The sequence below is a fragment of the Trachinotus anak genome, unplaced genomic scaffold (assembly GCF_046630095.1).
Source record: "Trachinotus anak isolate AG129_WGS33_773 ecotype Australia unplaced genomic scaffold, CSIRO_AGI_Tana_v1 ptg000012l, whole genome shotgun sequence".
Lineage (NCBI taxonomy): Eukaryota > Metazoa > Chordata > Actinopteri > Carangiformes > Carangidae > Trachinotus > Trachinotus anak.
The window spans coordinates 23,231,986-23,251,553 of NW_027273863.1; the positions used below are offsets into that span (position 1 = coordinate 23,231,986).

The 19,568-nt window shown below is 42.8% G+C and overlaps 2 protein-coding genes across 4 annotated transcripts in view; both read left to right on the forward strand.

The window, feature by feature from the left end:
• ankrd12 (ankyrin repeat domain 12) overlaps window positions 1-1,899 on the forward strand; it is a 37,936-nt gene extending 36,037 nt beyond the window's left edge. For both annotated transcript variants that reach the window (XM_071490786.1, XM_071490785.1), the window contains one exon: window positions 636-1,899. In XM_071490786.1, the coding sequence (XP_071346887.1) occupies window positions 636-821 (186 nt within the window). In that variant the 3' untranslated portion in view covers window positions 822-1,899. The remainder of the gene's footprint in view (window positions 1-635) is intronic.
• Window positions 1,900-4,131: 2,232 nt separating this feature from the next.
• Window positions 4,132-19,562, forward strand: twsg1a (twisted gastrulation BMP signaling modulator 1a). Of its 2 annotated transcripts, none has more exons than XM_071490793.1 (5): window positions 4,132-4,561; window positions 5,297-5,467; window positions 13,318-13,417; window positions 17,579-17,839; window positions 19,089-19,562. In XM_071490793.1, exons 2-5 carry the CDS (start codon window positions 5,330-5,332, stop codon window positions 19,268-19,270), a joined length of 681 nt encoding a protein of 226 aa, XP_071346894.1. In that variant the 5' UTR covers window positions 4,132-4,561; window positions 5,297-5,329; the 3' UTR covers window positions 19,271-19,562. The 2 variants fall into 2 exon arrangements, with proteins under 2 accessions (XP_071346894.1, XP_071346895.1); XM_071490794.1 differs by lacking the exon at window positions 4,132-4,561 and adding an exon at window positions 4,771-4,904 and having other exon boundaries at window positions 19,089-19,418.
• Window positions 19,563-19,568: the final 6 nt, after the last annotated feature.

Below are 19,568 nucleotides of genomic sequence, written 5' to 3' on the forward strand. Positions count from 1 at the left end.
AACATCAACAAAACCTGGGAACCAAGTGTGGCATACGTTTCTTGGCCGACCATCTTAATGTCATTATTGATCTTGGATTTATTCAGAACGAGATGTGATGGTGTCCTTGTTGTTTTTTGTTCAATTTCTCCCATTTTCTAGGAGGTTTCTGGAAAAACATCAGTTTCTCAGTCACATATTTGACCCTTAGATGATTGTTTTGATACTAGTTTTTGGTTGTTTTTTTGCAACTAGGTTTTTACAGATTAATATGACTCCTAACATCTCAAATTTATCTTGTGACCCCTTGGTTTTGATCTCCATGTGCAGGGTCTTGACCATTGACCTGTTTTAACAAAAGACTGTGACGCTACAGAAATCAAGTTAATTCCAAGTTTTTTGTGGGGGCGGGTTAGTTTTCACGGTCGAAGGATCAGTTTAACTTTACCAGCTGTCTCTTTTGGTTCGACAGCAGGTTGGAGAATTGTTCATCTCTGACAAAACTTCTGTTTGTTTTTTTGTTGCCTTTGCACGTTTATGGGTTTTTCTCTGTACTCTTTCCTTGACCAATTGTTTCTTGGAAATAGACATTCTTGATCTAAATGAAAACATCTGGCTGGATAAAATAATGATGTTGTTTTTTTCCCCCTCGGCAGACGTGTCTTCTGATGAGGCAGCAGCACGAGGCGGCGGCCCTGAATGCCGTCCAGCGTCTGGAGTGGCAGCTCAAACTGCAAGAGCTGGACCCAGCCACCTACAAGTCCACCAGCATCTTCGAGATCCCCGAGTTCTACATCCCGCTCGTGGAGGTCAATGACGACTTTGACCTCACCCCGATATGAACTGTAGGACGTGTGCTTTGCCACAGCGGCGGCCATATCACGGACATGAGCGGCAGCCGGCGCATTCGAGGAAGAGGAAGGAAAAATGTGAAGCACTTAGAATGGGGCGGCAATACAAAAGAGCACTTAGAAAAGAGACGATTTTACTCCAGAGCTCTTAGGAGTCCAGACAGGCACGCCCACCACGACGAGGGGGATCGTGGACCGACCAGGAAAAAGGGGGTCCAGGCCACAGATGAAGCCCGGGGAGCAGAGACCAAAAGCTGGGCCAGGAGCTGCAGCAAGAAGCGAAGTGTGGACAACAACTACCGGCTACTGCACCTCATCAAGCAGGGTCACACAGCCGCAAGATTTCAATTGTTTTCAAAGTGAGTGTTCATACATTGTGTACAGATTGTGCTCTTAATTTTTTAACTTATTTTATACATAAAAAATTGTGCATTTGTAAATAGCCATGTAATTATTGTTTTAAACTTGTAAAAACAAAAAATAATAGATATTTTGATTGTAAACTTGTTCTGTCTCATGTTTTAATGGACCAAAGTTGGTTTTTATATCGAGTGTCCTCTTTGTCTGTGATGTTCTTGTTGTTGTTGGCTTAAAATCTTAAGCATGTGTTGGCTTTTGTTGTGTTTTTTGTTTTTACCGTTTCTTCCTTCCTCATCTGGAGTTCCACGCCACAGCTGGTGTTTTTTGACTTTGGCAATTAAATGCTGTGCATGCGTTGCGTTGTTTGTACTTTTTTCCTAAAGAGCTGTACTGTGGACTTAATTGTGAGGTTTACTGAAGTGTTCCAACTTTTTTTTTTTGCGCCATTGTGTTATGTCCTTTTTGCAGCTTCACTCCTCATGTGTTGTCCATTGTGTCTCGCGCACATTAAAGTCTGCTGTGGCTTCCAAGGAGAAAAAAACATACTTTTACAGTTTCAATGTGAGATCACAACAAATCCTATTTTTTCAACATAATGCCTTTTGAACGATAGTTCTAAAAAATGTCTATTTTAATATTTACTTGTTACATGACTTGTACATATTTGTAATATATAATTGAATAAATTTTATTTGTTGTGAAATTAAAACTCTTGGTTTTGGTGTCATTTATTTTAATGTTGCATAAAGATTACAGCTGAGAAATGAGTTGATTAATCAGCTCAATCAGATGTAAGGATTTGTTTGTTTTTAATCATTGCAAACTGAATATTTATTTATTTATTTATTTGGGTTTTACACAGTATGATGACATCACCTCAGATTCTGAGACATTTTTCCCTATTATGACATTTATGCATTAAATAAAACATAGGAACAGATTAATCCATAAGATATTAGAAGTTAGAAAATATTAGTGGTTAATAACAGACATCTGCTTTGGGCTCTGGGAAAATGTAAATCTCTCTATTAGAAAACTGTGAAGTTTTCAAATAGAGAGATGATTAATGGAAAAAATAAAGAGAGTAGTGATTTATGATTTGCTCCAGATTTGTACCAATGTGATCATTCTCTGGGAGCCGTGTGATTCTCAGCCAGTAGATGTCACTGTACGCAGCAACGCACAACCAACCAACAACAATGTGGTGAAAGATGTGATGGTTTTAATGAAGTGATATCGGTGCAGCTCACAGGTAGTCGGTCAGTTATTGAGAAATTACAGTGACGGCTGAGGAGTTTGTCTTGAGACAGATGCACTGATGGTAAAGATGTGAGAAAAGGAAATGAAAACATATTGAACACAGCTTCTTATATATGAAATAGTAAAATCTAGCAGTGGAAAATACATGTATTTAAGTTCAGTACTTTAGATGCTCAGTACTTCATTTATTTCATGGCCTAGTTACTTTTTTAATATTTTACCTGTGAAACATGATTAATCCATAAAATAAACGGATCTCACACAGCAGCAGATACAGTTACTGAATGTACCTCCACCTTGACATGACTGGTGTTATTTTGCATGTGAATCGCACAAGAACTTTTGCTTTTTATACTTAAAGTACATTTTGCAGTTGATACTGAGATTACAGGGATTAAATTCATGGTGAAGTACTCTGATAGGGTGGCACTGCCTCTGGCCTGAGTACTTCCTCTAACACACAAAAGGCAGGAAAAATAAATCAAAGCTGAATCCTTCAAAACAGCAGCAGCTCTCCTGGGTACGCTAACACTCAGGGCCTCCTCAGCACTCAGCAGGTAGGTTACTTCTGCGTCTTAGCCACAGTTCCTCTGTGTGGTGATTTATTCTGTCTCTGTATCTTCATGTGATCCCAGACTGACTCCATGACGTCGAGATCAGAGCTCCGTGTAACATCTGCTGCAGGACTCTTGCAGGTTCTTCCTGTGTCTGGAGAGAGCTCTTTATGACTCTGGCTCCATGTTTGGGCTCATTGTCCTGCTGCAGACTGAATTCACGACTCATCAGCCTCCTGTTCATTATGTGTAATGGATAAGAATCTAAACATGGCAGCTTTTGCATCGTGCTGTTATTAACTATATGTATTGGAACATTTTCAGCACCCAGAACAGTTTGATGAATATTAATTATTTATTTTTTCTTGCTCTTGGTCTTTTGGCTGAAACAAAACACAGGGAGATTGACCTTTCACCTTCCAGTAAAATTACTTATGTTTGCTTCAACATAACTTTTTTTTTTTTTACCCCGTTTATACAATAAACAATTCATGAGTTTGAGATGTATTGTATTAAACTGCATTAGTTTAAACTAAGTGTTCCCAATAAGCTGATAACTGTATTTTCAGGAGGAGAATGATACACAGCTTTTTCTCTTCCTGCAAAGTCACTCAATCTTCTGATCACCTCAGAAAACACAGTAAGAGTCTTAAGCTGAGTAAACTCATCCACGAGCACCAACTTCTCTTTGAATATAAGAATTAAGCCTCAGTCTAACTTCTGATGTGTGGACCCCATGTTTAAGTCATGTGACCTTTGCCCTCTTTGTTGAAACCAATCCCGATCAGTCCTGAATCTGATGGAAATTGAAATGTTCCCGCCTCGATTGAAGGCGTGCCCCCCCCCCCCCCCCCCCCCCCCTGCGGGCTGGAAGCCGGGGCCTGACTGATGTTGTGGCTTTGATGCTGTCTTATGAAAACACATGTAAACACCTGTGGAGGTAAACGACCCATCAGAGCGTTTTCTTGTGCTACTAAATGAGCGCGGGGGGGGGCGCGTCTCAGCGGGACGTCTGCGCAGCCTCACAGCTTCCGAATCGCCCTAATGAGCGCAGCCACAAGTCCGCTGATAAGACCCCAGACAAAGGAGGGTGTTTAATGGAGTGAGGGGGTGGGCCCGCTTGTGCAAAGGGAGCCCTACAGATCTCGCAGGAGTTGGCCACCAATAGCGGGAGCGTTGACTCAAGGGAGAGTTTTACGCACCAGGCTTTTACGCACAGGTCTCCACTGGCAGAGGCTGTGAATTTAACCCCCCCTTGCTAATATCTCCTGTTTGATAAGGCGGCGGAGCATTCATGCCCGCCCCTCTGAGGACACTGAGCCGGAGTGTGAGCGACCTGAGGCCCGGTGTTTTCCTCCACAGGCGCTGGGCAGAAAATGGAGTGTGTGCCTTTAAGGCGCCCGACTGCCTGTCGCTTTGTGCTGCGGAGAGACTGACGCCCTCTGGACACAGTGGACACTCGAGCGGCGGCGCAGCACCATCCTGGAGCGGCTCAAAGGGAGAACAGCCTCGGCCCCTTCAGGAAACAGAAGTCGTGAACTTGTTAACAGCGCTGAGGTAAGTGTCGGACTCCGTCTATCTCCTCCGTCTTTGGTTTTTTATTTTTTATTTTTGCACTCGATCTTGTTTTGGCTGCGCTCGAGTGAAACAAAGTTTGAGCTTAGCCCCCCCCCCCTTAAAAAAAAAAAAAAAAAAGCAAAGTAAAGAAGAGGAGGTGAAGAAACGCGTCCATGACTGCGGGAGCTAATGTCCCTCACATGTTTCCACTGCCTCATGCGGGACGCAGCGACGTGCCGCGGCTGCTGGGCTCGGACGCGGAGATCAGGAGATCAGAGGTGGATTCACCAGATTTCACACCAGACAGTGCTCAAGCGCCGCTGGGGGGAGGAAAAAGCACTAGGTGAAGAAAGCTGATGTTGCCAGATGTGTGTGAGAGTTGGCTTTGAATGAAACGTGACGCAGGCCCTTTTTAGAAATCTGCTGTCTGCATGTCAGAAGGTTTCTCTTCACATTTCCACCTATTCTGATGTGATGTCGCGGCCCAGGTGTGAGAGCTGTGGTTTCAGGTGTCACACTGACACCACATGTGATCTGGCTGGTTCTGTAAAGCAACATGTTGGAGCAGTGAAGCTGTGTCCATCTCCTCCCTGCTGTGTGTTTCACTGTCATCACGCACCTCCTGTTCTGTCCCATTGTCTGTTTGCAGCTCTGAACTTTTCCTCTTGTGGAATTTCAGTGATGAAGGTTTGTTTATTTGTGAGGTCTGGGTCCTGTGCTCTTGTGTTGATGTAGGTGTTTCCAGTGTCGTGCTGGTGAGCCGTCAGGATGAGGCCTGGTCAGCTGATCCTTCCCACCGCCGCCGCCACCACTGCTGCTTTCCTCTTCCTCCTGTCAGGACTGTCTCTGACCTCCGGCTGCAACAAGGCCCTCTGCGCGAGCGACGTCAGCAAGTGCCTCATACAGGTGAGGGGCTTTCACGCTGTCCTCTGAGAGCGCTGGAGGCTGAATTTACACAACAGTTGCACCGTGAACAACCCAAACCCAGCTTAACTAGCTTTGTTTGTACCTTTCTGCTCTGAAATCGAGCCCACTGCACCATCAGATTCGATTTTTCACACCTTAAATTGTGTCAGTCGGTGGTTAAACTACATAAAAATGTGGTCTGCACCTTTTAAAATCCTGTGTTCACTGTGATTTTTTTATTCTGCTGCTGTGAAACAAGCCTCACCTTGCTCAGGCCACTTTGTGTTTGCAGACAGATAATCTCTCTGCTGAGAGCTGGACACAGTCCCTGAGTGTGATGTTCTTCCCTGCAGATTAAAGCTGCAAATCTCTGTGTGAACACATCCAAGTTCAGGCTTTCCATCCTTCAGTGTTCCAGCTGTTTTTGTGTAAACACAGACCGGAGAAGAGCACGGATGAAATGTCGTCTGCAGCTGAAGTCTTTTGCCTCTTATATCTGCATGAAACTTGGCAGGACCGACTGAAAAATGCAACGTTCTTCCTTCCGTAAGCGTCTCTGCAAGTTTCGTACAAATACTTCACATGAAAACAAATATTCAGCGGTAGCCAGAGTCGAGCTAAGATCTTGCCCCGAGTCGAGGACACGATGGATATTTGGACCCGAGAACAAAGATGGAATCTGTTGTGAAGAATGCAGATACATTCCTTCGATAAGCCAGAGAAACGTCTGGAAGGAGGGAGCGAGTCCCGCCTCACAGACACCTGCTCTGTTCTCTACCTGTCAGACTGTGGCTGCTTCGCTTCAGAGTTACTCTTTGATTTATTTTCATTTCGACTGCTCTGACTTTTTTTTTTTTTTTTTTGTCTGTCTAACATCACTTCCTCTGTGTCACATTTTCCCTCCCGTCTGGAGCCCAGTGGGCGATGGGGTGAGGGGTGGTGCCCCCTGGTTAACACACACTCTGGCATCAGTCTTGTTGTTTTAAAGGAGAAGTTGGAAAAAAAAAAAAACGGTGTCGGCCTGTCGAGTTAAATCTGAGCTGCTGCTTGTCCTCTGTCCTCCCTGTGTGTGTGTGTGTGTGTGTGTGTGTGTGTGTGTGTGTGTGTGTGTGTGTGTGTGCGTGCGCGCGCTGTATTTGACCTCTGGCTGTTGTCTGACCTCGGTCACTGTTTTGTAGGAAGGTGAGGTTGACGTGTTGGCGTCACGCAGGAAGCGGAGCTCTGAATGCAGATCTTTGCTCGGGACTGAGAGATGACGTCTATAGATGGAACACATTTGAAGTAAAGCAGATGTAGGAACAATTCGTCGATTGATCTGCAGCGATACTGATAATCAATAAATGATTTAAAATGATCAAACGTTCACTGGTTCCAGCCTCTGGAACGTGAGGAGCTGCTGCTTTTCTTTTTTTTTTTTTTATAGAATTGTGAATTTGACATATTTAGTTTGAAGACTGTCAGTTTGACACAACAAACTTTTTGAAGACGTCACTTTGAACTCTGGGAAACTGTGATGAGCATTGTTTGCTATTTTCTGATTTTATAAATGATTAAGTTGGAAACAAGAACATGTAAACCCTAATTTGAACCAAATTAAGGTAGCCTTGGTTTTGTGGGCATGAGTAATTCCTGTCCGTGGTTAACCCGTGAAGGGGCCCCTGGGCGAACGTAGCTGTTGGCCTCCGTTGTGATGATTTGGTTAAACGCCACTTCATGTAGGAATGTGATGTTTGAGCCCCTCCTCAAGACAGTGCCACACAGTGAGCTAATACTGCAGGGCCTCCTTACTAACAAACAACTGGGGTGCAGTGAATCTGGGGCATTTGGGGCCCTAAAAGAGTTTTTGGACCCCTGGACAGTCGCCCGCTTTCTGCAGTTGGTAATGCGGCCTTGTTGCTGTCTGACCTTTTATATTTCAAGAGAACGTCGCCGTGCAGCAGCCGCTGAATGTGTTACGACAGGACGAGGAATAAATTCAGGCGTCAACGTTAGAAATGCAACAGAAGAGTTAGAGAAGTTACAGGAGAGTAGTTGTATCTGTGGCTTTAAGGGTAAAAGCTGATATTTTTCCTTCATGTGATTTGGACCATAATGCATCTGGATTTGCATTGGATCTGTTGCGACGTCCAAAAGCCTGGAGCTGCAACTAATGGTTCATTTAATTATTGATTCATCAGTCAAGTATTTTTACAATTAACTAATTGATAAATTTTCCTGCCGCGATGATTAAGAAACAGAAATGCTGACATTTGAAAAGCTACAAGCAGCACATGTTTGTTTTTATTATTATTTTTACTTTTCTTATAGATAATTGAATTATCAAATGGTCAGTGATTTCTTTTCATCTCAGCCTTTGCAGTCGACCTCCTCTTGCAGACAGATTAACGTCCTGAACACGGGAGATTTAAAAAAAAATCTTCAAGTCTACTTTTGTTTTACTTTTCTTTGGTCTTTTTTCACAGACTGAATTTTCACAGTGAATTCTATCTTATTAAATCATTACACTCTATATGTTCAGCCTTTTTTTTACCCATTTCTAGCCAACAACCAACATCTGCAGCTTCTGGCTTCAGTTTCTGTGAAGATTCAAACATCCTGTTATCAACACAACGTTTTTTTCCTCCTCGGTACGTCCAGGTGGCTTATTTCGCCTGATGGATCATTGCTCAGGACAACAAGCTCTGTAGCTTCCGCGACCCCGCCGACACCAACTCGCTAGCTGTCAGAGGCGAGAGCGATGGTGCGTGTGCCGTGAAGGAGAAACTTTTCCGCCTCTGGCTCCTCTGTCGAAGCTCCATGTTGCTCGTGATTAGTGGGGATCTGCTGTCTGACGCTCGCTCTTTACGCTCTGCTGCCATCTCAAGTCATTTGTCTGAATTCCCCAAAACCCCTGAGGGTGGGAGAACATGAGAGGAGGAGGAGGAGGAGGAGAGGGAGGGGAGGCTAAGGTCAGGAGGAGGTGTGTGTGTGTATGTGTGTGTCTACTGGGGGAGGTTGGTTGAGGGATGCATACAGTTGGGGACCTGTGAAGTGTGCAGAGATTACCAGGCCGCGCTGTGGAGCAGGGTGGGGCAGCAGAAGTGAACACACACACACACACTTGTACTTCCATCTTTTTGAGGACACTCATTGACATAATGCATTCCCTAGCCCCTTACCCCAACCTTAACCATCACAACTGAGTGCCCAACCCTGACCCTGACCTTAACCTAAACCTAATTCTAACCATAACTCTAAAACCAAGTCTTAACCCTCAACATGTGATTTGAAGGTGTCTCAAAAAGTGAGGACCGGCCAAAATGTCCTCACTTTCCCACAATGTCCTCACTCTGTTAGTAAAATACTTTTTTTGGTCCTTACTATGTAGCAAGTACAACACACACGCACACAGCGGCGGCGGCGGCAGCGGTCGCCCGGCACATGTTCACTTTCTCTCCAGAGCAGCTGGTTTTGACTGATTGCAGTTTCCTCTGTGTAGCAGGAGGAGGCTAATCAGAGCTGTGGAGGTGGTCGCGATAACCTCGTCCATCTCGTCGAGGAAACGCTTGTTTGTGAGGCTGCAACTAAAGATTATCGCTGTTAGTCTGTCGATTAGTGACGTCTTTAAATTGCTTCTGTTGACCGAGCAGCAGTTCAAGAGCTCAAACAAGTTCAGTTTACAGTCACAGGTGAGAAAAGTCACAAGCGTTCACATCAGAGAAGCTGGAAGAAGAAGCTGAATATTTAAAATTTTTGGTCGATAAATGATTAAGCGATGGTCAGAGTTGCAGTTGTTGTTTGCAGGCTCCAGCAGACGATCTGTTTCTGTGACTGTGGATCGAGACCCTGTGGTTTACAGTTTAGTCTCTTGTACCGTTTTTGTTTATTTAATTTATTTAGTCTGAGTTGTATTTATATAGAATCTTCTTTAGAGCGCTAACAGCCAAAGATCCATGAAGTTCACAAATACGTAACGAGAGGTCACAAGTTTTATCTTCTTGCTTTTTCCTTGAATGAAAAGAATCGTCTTGACATTTCTTGCAGACGTGGCTGAGAAGATCGATGCCACTCTCATGAACGGAAGCGTTTAGCTTAGCTTAGCATAGAGAGTGGCAGCAGAGGGAAACAGCTGGCCTCACTCTCTCCTAAACTGAAGAATAATCAAATCCAACTCTAAGTCTGAACATTTAACACCACAGACGCCTGAGCACAGCCATGTTAAAGCCCCCCCCCCTCCCTACAGAAGACCAAAACCCACACATTTTCTTTGTGGTCATTTAGTGTCGTCTTGTACTCAATTTATGTTTCTTTTGTGTGTCCTCTGGGCCCCCTGACACCATGGGCCCCTGGGCCAGTGCCCAGTCGGCCTGTTTAGTAACCTGTGGTAATATTTTAAGTCTGTACAGAGCCGGGCTGTTGCTGCCCCCCCCCCCCCCATGGTAAACCAAGCTAAAATAAAGGCGCTGGTTGGTGGATTTTTAAAACAGATGAGCAGTTTTCACCTGCTAGGCTAAGCTAACAGCTCCACGTCTGATAAAAGAAATTCTGTTTCCATGAGATGGTTTGGAAAAAGTACATTTTTGCCTGATTTGTGAAATGCGAGCTGCATGTTTCCCCCCAGGCAGCTGTTTAGTTTCTTATAATTCCACCTTTGAGAGTCATAATTACTCATGGGATCAGATCTTGATCAGAGGTTTGGGGATTGAGAGGCTGGTGATTAAGTGAGCTGTGTGTGGTTTTGCAATCCCTCACTGGTGAGTCATTGGAGAGTCTTTTATCACCGCTGAAGACTGTTTATGTGTAGGAGACGACTTCTGCAAAGATATAATAGAGGAGCGGGGGGGGGACGAAATTTAAAAGGGAGAGAGTATAAAAGGAAGGGAGGAGAGAGGCTGAACAGAGAGGGGGAAAAAAACGAGGGAGAAAGGGAGGTAAGGAGGGGGAAAGTGTGTTGTTGCGGGGGGAGCAGCCGTGTTCTGTTCTCCAGGTGTTTTCTTCTCCGCCTCCCCCATCGCGCTGACCTTGACTTGGAGGAATGTGCTCCCTGTTCGGGGGGGGAGGAGGGGAGAGAGGAACTCCTCTGGCAGTCTCACCCACTTTTCAATCCCACCTACACATTTCGGTTTGGTTTCCTTCGCTGCGTCTCCGTCCCCAGGGACGAGCTGCGCCGAAGCTGAGGAATGAGGCTGTTCTTCGTCGTGTTTGTGGAAGAGTTGTGGGATCGGCGGAGGTTCGTGTTCTTGGATGTTTGCAGAAGCTCTTGTGATAATATTACCTTCCTTCCATAAAAAGCAACATGAGAAGCGTGTGTGTGTGTGTGTGTGCAGGGAGCAAAGTGAACCCAGTGAACTAGATTATCATCACAAATGTTTCTCATAAATCCTCTAAAATGAAACTACATTTTTATGTCTCCGTGCCGGCGACAGCCAGGGCCGGAGGCTTTATGTTTTCCATTCGTCCCATTTTCATGAACACGATATCTCGGGAACGCCCGCAGGGAATTTCTTCAGATTTGGCACTAACGTTCACTTGGACTCAAGGATGAACTGATTAGTTTTTTGGTGGTCAAAGGTCAAAGGTCAAGCTCACTGTGACCCCCACAAAACACGTTTTTGGCCATGACTCAATAAACCATACGCTGATAATGACACAGTTTAACACAAATTCATGAAACGATGAAGCAAGGCAGTAATTCTAGTCAGTAACAGTATGTAAACTTTTAGCTTTCTTCTATTTCTTCTATTGTTTTTACTTTTTTTTTTTTTTTTTTTTTTTTATCGTGTCTTATTTTTAGTCACAGGTTGTTTTACTCATGACTGGATTACCAACCAGGCAAAGCAGGAAAACTGCCCAGGGGCCCAAAACCAAGGCTTCTCTTATATCATGTGAATCTCCATAATTTGATAAATTGCACATTTGCACAGTTTGCAGCACTGAAGTATAATCAACTACGATGGCTCCTCCCTACAGACCTCATGTTTTTAGTTTAAATTCAATCATTTGTTGAGTCATCAACACACAGAAAACCTTGATCGAAGTTCAGCATTGTTCCATCAGAGCTGCAATTATTTTCATTATATCAATATGTCTGACAGTTATTTTCTTCACTAATCTGTTGATTGTTCAGTGTATAAATTATTAGAAAATATGAAATAATCTCTATCATTATTCCCTGATGCCAAAGTTAACATTGCTTTTGTCGTCCGAACAAAAATCAAAAACCCAAAGATGTGACAACTGACAAATATTCATATTATATTCAATATATTTGAGAAGCTGCTACCAGTTAACATTTGCTCAGAAGTGCCATCAACAATTGATAAATTATCACAATTGTCAATTAATTGTCTGTCAGTGGACTAATCAACTAATAAACAAATCATTTCGGGTCTAGAGAACTGGTCAGGGCCCCTCAGGATGTAAATCCAGCCGTGGCTCGACTCAGTGGCTCAGAGCTGCAGACTCCATTCTTAAACATAAAGGATTTGAGACATAACTTCTTTAGACTTGCTCAACACTTGACTCCTTTAAGGCTTGGCCTGGTGAAAAAGGAACAGTTGTAAGAACACAAACTAGCACTGAACAGGAAAATGTGATGCCATTTTAATCGTCAGCAGTCAAACCTGAAAGCATCTTACATCTTCTGAAGATTTGTTTTGGGCCTAAATCTGCTCCGGACTCCTCTCCCACACGTTCATTCGGCGCCCTGAGCTCAGCCTCTGCTTCGGTGTAAAACCATTCAAGAAGTTACACTTGAGCGGTTTAGACTCTAACGTGTCAGAACCTGCTCCGTTCATGAATAGAAGCACAGCGGAGTTATCACAGTGTCTGTTTTGTGAACGCGATAACACACTTGGAGAAATACCACCAGGGTCATGTGCAGTGTGCGGTTGCTCCGTCTTGTAACGGCTTGTGTGTAATAGTCGCTGTACGTGGAGCGAAGCTGCTGTTGCTCTCTGTGCTGATGTTTTAATGGCACGTCTCCTGTTTGCACAGTATGTCTACATGTTGCCTTCTGCCTGCTGCCTGATGTGTTTTTACTACTGCACCCGGTGCTTTTATTTTGAAAAATATTCTTTGTGTACTTTTATTGTGAGATGAACGAGAGTGAATATTAAATAAATAAATATTAAAAATTAGAAATCCATAGATGCGATATATCTGTATGGGATTTATTGTTTGGGACACTTATTGTTTTATCACCTTGATACTTCATGACTTTTCCTAATTGTATGAAAATGGCTTATTAACATGATTTTGAACTGATGACAGGTTTCAGTTCTGATTTCAGACTTTTCACGCTGCAGCTGTAAAACCCGGTTAGATAAAGCGGGTTTTCATATTCTCTCTATATATGTGGTTGGTGTTGACAGTGTTGTTGATGCAGCTCTTCTCTTGTGTTATGGTCATTTCTTCATTTTATCACCTTCATCATCTCTGAGTCCAGTGAGAGACTGCTCCTTCAGTAATTCACTACATAATGGGTTTAAATAAATAAAAGAAAGATAGATTTAAAGAAAAATAAGATCTAAAGAAAAATAAGATTTAAAGGAAAAACTGGTTGCTTTTGCTATTATTATTATTATTATTATTATTATAAGACATAAAGCAGTCAGACTCCAGTTAAGAACCTGAATAGGCTAAAATACACAGAGACAGTATCACGTAACCGTGTATCAGGTCTGATATCTGCTCCTCAGCCTGCCTCCACTCTGTTTTATCAACACTTCAAATCGTGATGAAGTGAAACAAATCTAATTATCAGGCTGTCGTACATTATTATCCGCAGCACTGCGGCGTCGAGGATCTGTTCGGTGTTGCTTCTGTTTTTGCGTCTTTGCGTTTTGCTGATGCACCTTCGTGTCCTGCAGGAGCTGTGCCAGTGTCGTCCGTCTGACGGGAACTGCTCCTGCTGTAAGGAGTGCATGCTGTGCCTGGGGAACCTCTGGGAGGAGTGCTGCGACTGCGTGGGTGAGTGCTCGTCTCTTAGCCAGTGTTATTTTTAAAGCTGACGGTGAGTTCGTCGGTGTTATCTTGTGTTTGGAAAACTTTACACGCTCCCCGTCCACGCTGACGTTCAGTGACTGAGCAGGTTCAGACGGGCGGCTCGGCAGGACGCACGGCCGCTGAGCTGAACACCTGTAAAACACATCAGGGGCAGCAAAGATTACATTTGAGTTGTGGAAACCTGAATTCATCAGGTTTGTGCTGCATTGCTGCGTTTTAAAAATCTTTAAACAGTTTATAGTTTATAATTTGTAGGTGCAGTGGATGTTTTAGTGATCGCTCTCTCTCATCACATGATTTAACTGATGCTGCTGCATGTTTTCACCTGCACCTGGTGACACTACTGAAATAAAACAAGAACAAAAAAAAAAAACAGTAGTACCTACATGTGCTCTCTTGTTGAATTTAGAAAATGCATAAACAGCCACATTTGGTTTTAATAAGATCTTGTATTCCTGTTTAATTGTTGTCATAAAAACTAATTTCCTACATTAATTTATACAGAATTAATACATTTTTTTAGACTTAAGCAGTTTGTGACTGTGACGGATCCTCTTTAGTGTTATCATCCGTTTAATATATTCAGCATAAACCAGTAATAGAAAATGCAGTTTAGCATCTGACCAGGTAGAACAAACATTAGTCAACTGTGTAAAGATGTACATGAAGATGAACAGTAACATTTTGTTCGCCCCCATATTTTGCATTTATAAGCAGTATATGAATATTGAATAGTTTATCTTTCACTAATATGTTTGTACACAGCAGTTAGGACATTTAAAGAGTTCATAAATGTACAGTATTTGTTAATAATGAGTACTTTTCCTTTGATTACATATTTTATGTTGTATAATACAGCTGTGTTTTACTGTGTTGTTAATCATCATCTGTTTATACAGCAGCCTCCACTTATGGCCTCACAGGAGGAATTGTAGTTGTTGACAGTTACATTAATAAACACTGAAATCTGCTTACAACTGCCTTATGGTGCGTTATAAACTATTTATTACATGTTTATATACGGCTTATAAATAGGGGAAGGTAGCAAGTGAAGAATGTACCAGTGAGGTGATGTAGTCTGAAGAGATGTAACTGTGATTATATACAAAATGAATATAAAACATATCAAAAATATATATATTCTGTGTGTAGTATGGACAGAACCAGTATATATACAGTAGAAAGAAGTTATAGTATAAACAATAGGAAATGAACCAACCAAAAGGAACCATATAATTGTCCAAGCTGTAACTTTAATTTTTTTCAAAATGATTTTGGCCCTCATCTCTTCCCGTACATTCAGTCATGTCTCAGTCCTGTTGTTGAAAACCTCCTCCCTGTAAAAAGCCTGTGAAAAATGAGGCCGTGGCTTTAATGCACTTGGCAGGTTTGGGTTTGTTCAGAGTGTTGGTTGCTCTGATACGAGACGAGTGTGAGGTGAGTGAAGCCAGACACCGAACGTGTCTCTGAGACGGGACGGCGTGGAGGTCGATGCTGAGCAGAGCCGAGACGAGCGGCGCTCATCAGAGCTCAGGAAATTAAAGGAATATCGCCCCTGCTACGTGATGCTGACACACATGTACAGGCGGCCTCAAGGTTTTGCAGGAGATCAAAGGATGAAGGAGCCAGGGAGTGGGGGGAGTGGGGTCAACCTACCAAAATGAACTTTGACCTCCAGCCTCTTCCCAAGGTGCAGTGGGGGTGTAAATCCGCGGGAGATCCAAAACAACCGGATTTGTGAAACAGGAAAACATTTGGCTGTTAAAGTCCTCCTCATCTGGGTCCCACCTCGAACCAGCAGGGGCGGGTTTGAAGATCACCTGATTACATCACCTGATTAGATTTTTGGGGTCAAAGATCAAACGTCACTGTGAAAACACAATTCATACTCATTAATTAGGACAAAATACGCTCGATACCGTTTATGAAATTCTTTTAAAGTCTTCACTAAATACATGAGTCGTGCTTGTTGCATCTCTTGGTGGTCAGTTTGTGTGTCGTCGTGTCTTTTTTGTAGTTTTTTACGTCATTTCTTTAGTTGTTTTTGCCCTTTTGCACGTCTATGTGTTCGATCTATGTTTCTTTATAAGCCACGACAGCGACTCTTTAGTTTTACGACTTGTAAAATGACACATAAAATCTGTTGGTGCGTGTCCTTTGCCGTGGTTGCTTTATGTCTTGTTTTGTGTCTCATATTTTGTCTCTGTCTTTTGTCGTTTTGTGTTATTTGTGTATGTCTTTGTAGTCATTTTGTGCCTCTTTTGGTCGTCTTGTGCCTCTGTGGTTGCTTTATGTCTCTTTGGAGTCATTTTGCGTGTCGCTGTGGTTTTGTGTCTGTTTCTGATGCAGCTCTTCCTGTTTGTTTTACTTCTCTCTGGTTATTTTGTGTCTCTTCACACTTGTTTTGAGTCTCTGTGTCGTCACTTAATTGACTTTCCAACAAGAGCCATCACTTCACACAGAGGTTCTGGTCCCGATCCTGGCGCTGTGGTCCTGAACTTGTAGACCTGCTCCTACACATATTAACAAGCTAAATAACTGTCACCTTCTGACTCTGGTAGCTGGGAGCTGTGGGGGGGCCAAGCCACACCACCCATCCCCTCTGGCCCTGCCCCTGCAAACCAGCAGGCTCTCGGGTCAGCTGTGAGAGACAGATATTGCTCCACGTCCTGACAAGGAGGCTTTATTAAAGCTCTTTCATGCATCTGACTCTGCCGCTGCGGCACAGATGTTGTGGCCGTGGACTTTTCCTCCTGGACAGGCCTCTTACAATATACTGAAGACAACCTGCAGCTTGGAGCATGTGTAGATTTCTCCTTTTTTTCTCATTTTTCATTTTTCTCTGACAACTCTAGCCTTATGACCACTTTAAGTAAGTTTCCACGTTATCTATGCCAAACGCTGGCCGCTTTGAAGTGTGTATCTGCGAGTGGTTAGAGCAGCCCAGCCAGTGGAGGAGGAGAGGACAGTTTGTGTTTCAGAGGAAGGGAGGAGGAGGGAGGGAGGACACGCAGGGAGGACCCATGTGTACGCTTTATCTGAAACAGCTGCTCTGGCTCTGCTGTCCGCGCTGGTTTGTAATCCAATTCCTCTGTCAGACTCCGTTCCTCATTAAATGATTTACCCGTTAGCTATAATTCACTTTGACTCATTTAAAGGGTTAGAGAGATCATATCTGAGGTTGTGGGGACTTTGTCAAGTGATTACTACTGTATTTGGAAATTAAATGAAGTGTTAAAAAGACCCTAATGGAGACAAGATACTGTGACAGTGGTGTGGTTTGGCAGAACTTCCCTCATGAGCTGAAATAATGTTTGAAATAAGCCTCTTTATCTTCAGTAAAATTATGATTTGCAAATAAACTATCCTAGCCTTGCCGATGTGCCTGGAAAGGGTCAGTCCACTAAATTACAACAGAAGAAGAAGTCAGGGCTGGAGCTAGCATTGAGCAGCAGGGTCGTGTTGTTGGTAATATGTCTGGGAGGTTTAATGACAGGAAGACACATATTACACATGTTGGGTTTTAAAAGCTGATTCTGATATTTTTCAGACTAAATGTCTCAAGTTTTTACAGGCAAAATAAATTAAAATGTTATTAAATATGAATAAATAAAATGTGAAACTTTGTGTATAATATTTTTTAAAGAACACGAACATTTGAATAATGTTACAGACTTGAAATGCCGTGGAGAGATTTGAATTTATAGCCTCAGTATTTCCAAATATTGGCTGCAGACTTGACCCCAGTGCAGTGGAGGTGAATGGAATTTGTTTTGTGGAGCTCACTGCACTGAAAATTACTTTTTCTGTTATTAAGTAGTGTTGAAATAAACAGCAATCACAGTTTTTTATTCGGGAAAATCTTGTAACTGCTTTGAACCAGAGTAAAAGTGATATTGTTTCTGGAAATACATTTTGTTGTTTAATATTTTAAAGTGTAATTTATCAGTGTTTTGAACCCCACAAAGCAAATTCTATTTTATTTTATTCCATTGTATTGGGGTGGCAGTGGATATCAGTCAACAGATGAAAATCAAAACCGCTCAACAAAAACCCAAACTAAAATATTTCTAACACTGTGGATGAAGTGACTCTTTACTGTCTCTCTCCATCTCTGTGTGTCAGGGATGTGTAACCCCAAGAACTACAGCGACTCCCCGGCCACGTCGAAGAGCACCGTGGAGGAGCTCCACCGGCCCATCCCCTCGCTGTTCCGTGCCCTCACGGAAGGCGACGCGCCGATCAACATGATGGTCGTGTCATTCCCCGTGGCCGAGGAGCTCTCACATCACGAGAACCTGGTGTCCTTCCTGGAGTCGCTCGACAGCCAGCACCAGAACGTGTCCGTGCCCGGCAACAGCATCCACACCAGCTACGACACTCAAGGTAACGCCAAACTCCCGGAGGGTTATTTCAGCTCACAAAAATGCATTTGTTCCCACTTCTCATGAGCTCATCGTATTAATATTGATCCATAAATTGCACAGGAAAGTGGAGACTCAGTTTTTCAGATTAAAATAGAGGTTCTCATGGGTCTACAAATTGTGTCTATCCTCATATCAGATCAGCAGCAGGAGTGATAGATAGATAGATAGATAGATAGATAGATAGATAGATAGATAGATAGATAATAACCTAACCTTGTACATCTATTACAATATTTCACAGGGAAATGTTGTCGGGCTGCAACGGACAATTATTTTTCTTACTGCTTCATTTTTTAAATTTTATTCTTTTGTTAATAAAATGTCAGATCATGGTAAAAAATGAAGTACTCAAAAAAAAAAAAAAAAAAAATAATAATAGCATTTTAAAAAAGTAACTTGAAGATGTCTCCTGGGAAATCTTGGTAATTTTGATTTTAACATTTTATGACATTTTATAAAATGAACATTAAAGACCGATTTGATTATATGCTGCTTAATATTGGTTTTGAGCCTTTGTGTCATTGCTTGCGTCAAATCCACATGACTAATAAAGTTTTTGAATGAGTTACACATGAATAACACCAGATGAGAAAATTCATGCTTTTCTCACATTTCTTGTCATTGCATAGTTTTCTGGTCCTTTTCGGGCCCAGTCAGATTTTTCACTTGCATCAATGAGGTAATACGATCAGGCCTGACCCAGAGCTGAAGCAGACTACAGAGTCTTCAAATGAGAGCAGTTTGGGTTGGGTCAGATTTTCATGGTTTCAGGGCGACAGTGCTGCCAGAAGGTCTCCACTTTAGGGAATTGTAACTGGGTTGAAGGTTTTGTTCTGCTGCCATTTTTTTATTTTCATTTGCGGCTGTTTTGGCTCTCTCTCTCTCTCTCTCTCTCTCTCTCTCTCTCGCTCTCTCGCTCTCTTGCTCTCTCGCTCTCTCAACCAGGCCTATTTGCTATAAAGACATGCTCATAATAGGAGCGTTCCCGCAGAGCTGAGCAGTTAACTCATTAAGCTCACCAAAACATATGGTCATACTTAGCTGCAGCAAATTCATTTCATCCCTGCAGTAAAAAGCAGGAACATTGAGGGTTAAAGGTAATTACTTTAAAACGCTGCTTGTTTTCATAAACCACATTTACTGGATTTGTGACTCACGTCTTCTGCTTTGCCTGTTTTCTTTTTTTTTTGTTTTGTTTTTTTTTTTAGAAAACATGTGCACAGTGGTCTACTTTGACGACTGCGTGTCTATTCGTCAGTGTAAACTTTACTGTGAGGCAATGGGAGGATCCAAGTACCGCTGGTTTCACAACGCCTGCTGCCAGTGCATCGGACCTGAGTGCGTAGACTACGGCAGCAAGGCTGTGAAGTGCATGAACTGTCTCTTCTGAAGTGCGCGACATATTGGTACCAAATGTCTGGGCTCCACCAGAGGACTGAGGGCAGAGGAAACTATGACTGTTATGTGTTAGCATTCCTCGGTTACCTTGTAAAATACCCCCTACACCCCTCCTCCTACCCCTGCAAATTGTTTTTATTCTGCTGTTATATTTCACTGTATATTTTTAGATATGTTTTCAATAGTGTTTTTTACTAGAGGTGTATATGAATAATGTATTTTTACAATTACGGTCTGCTAAACCCCAGTCTCATGCCAAATAAAGAAAAGTTTGGTGACGTGGACTGCTT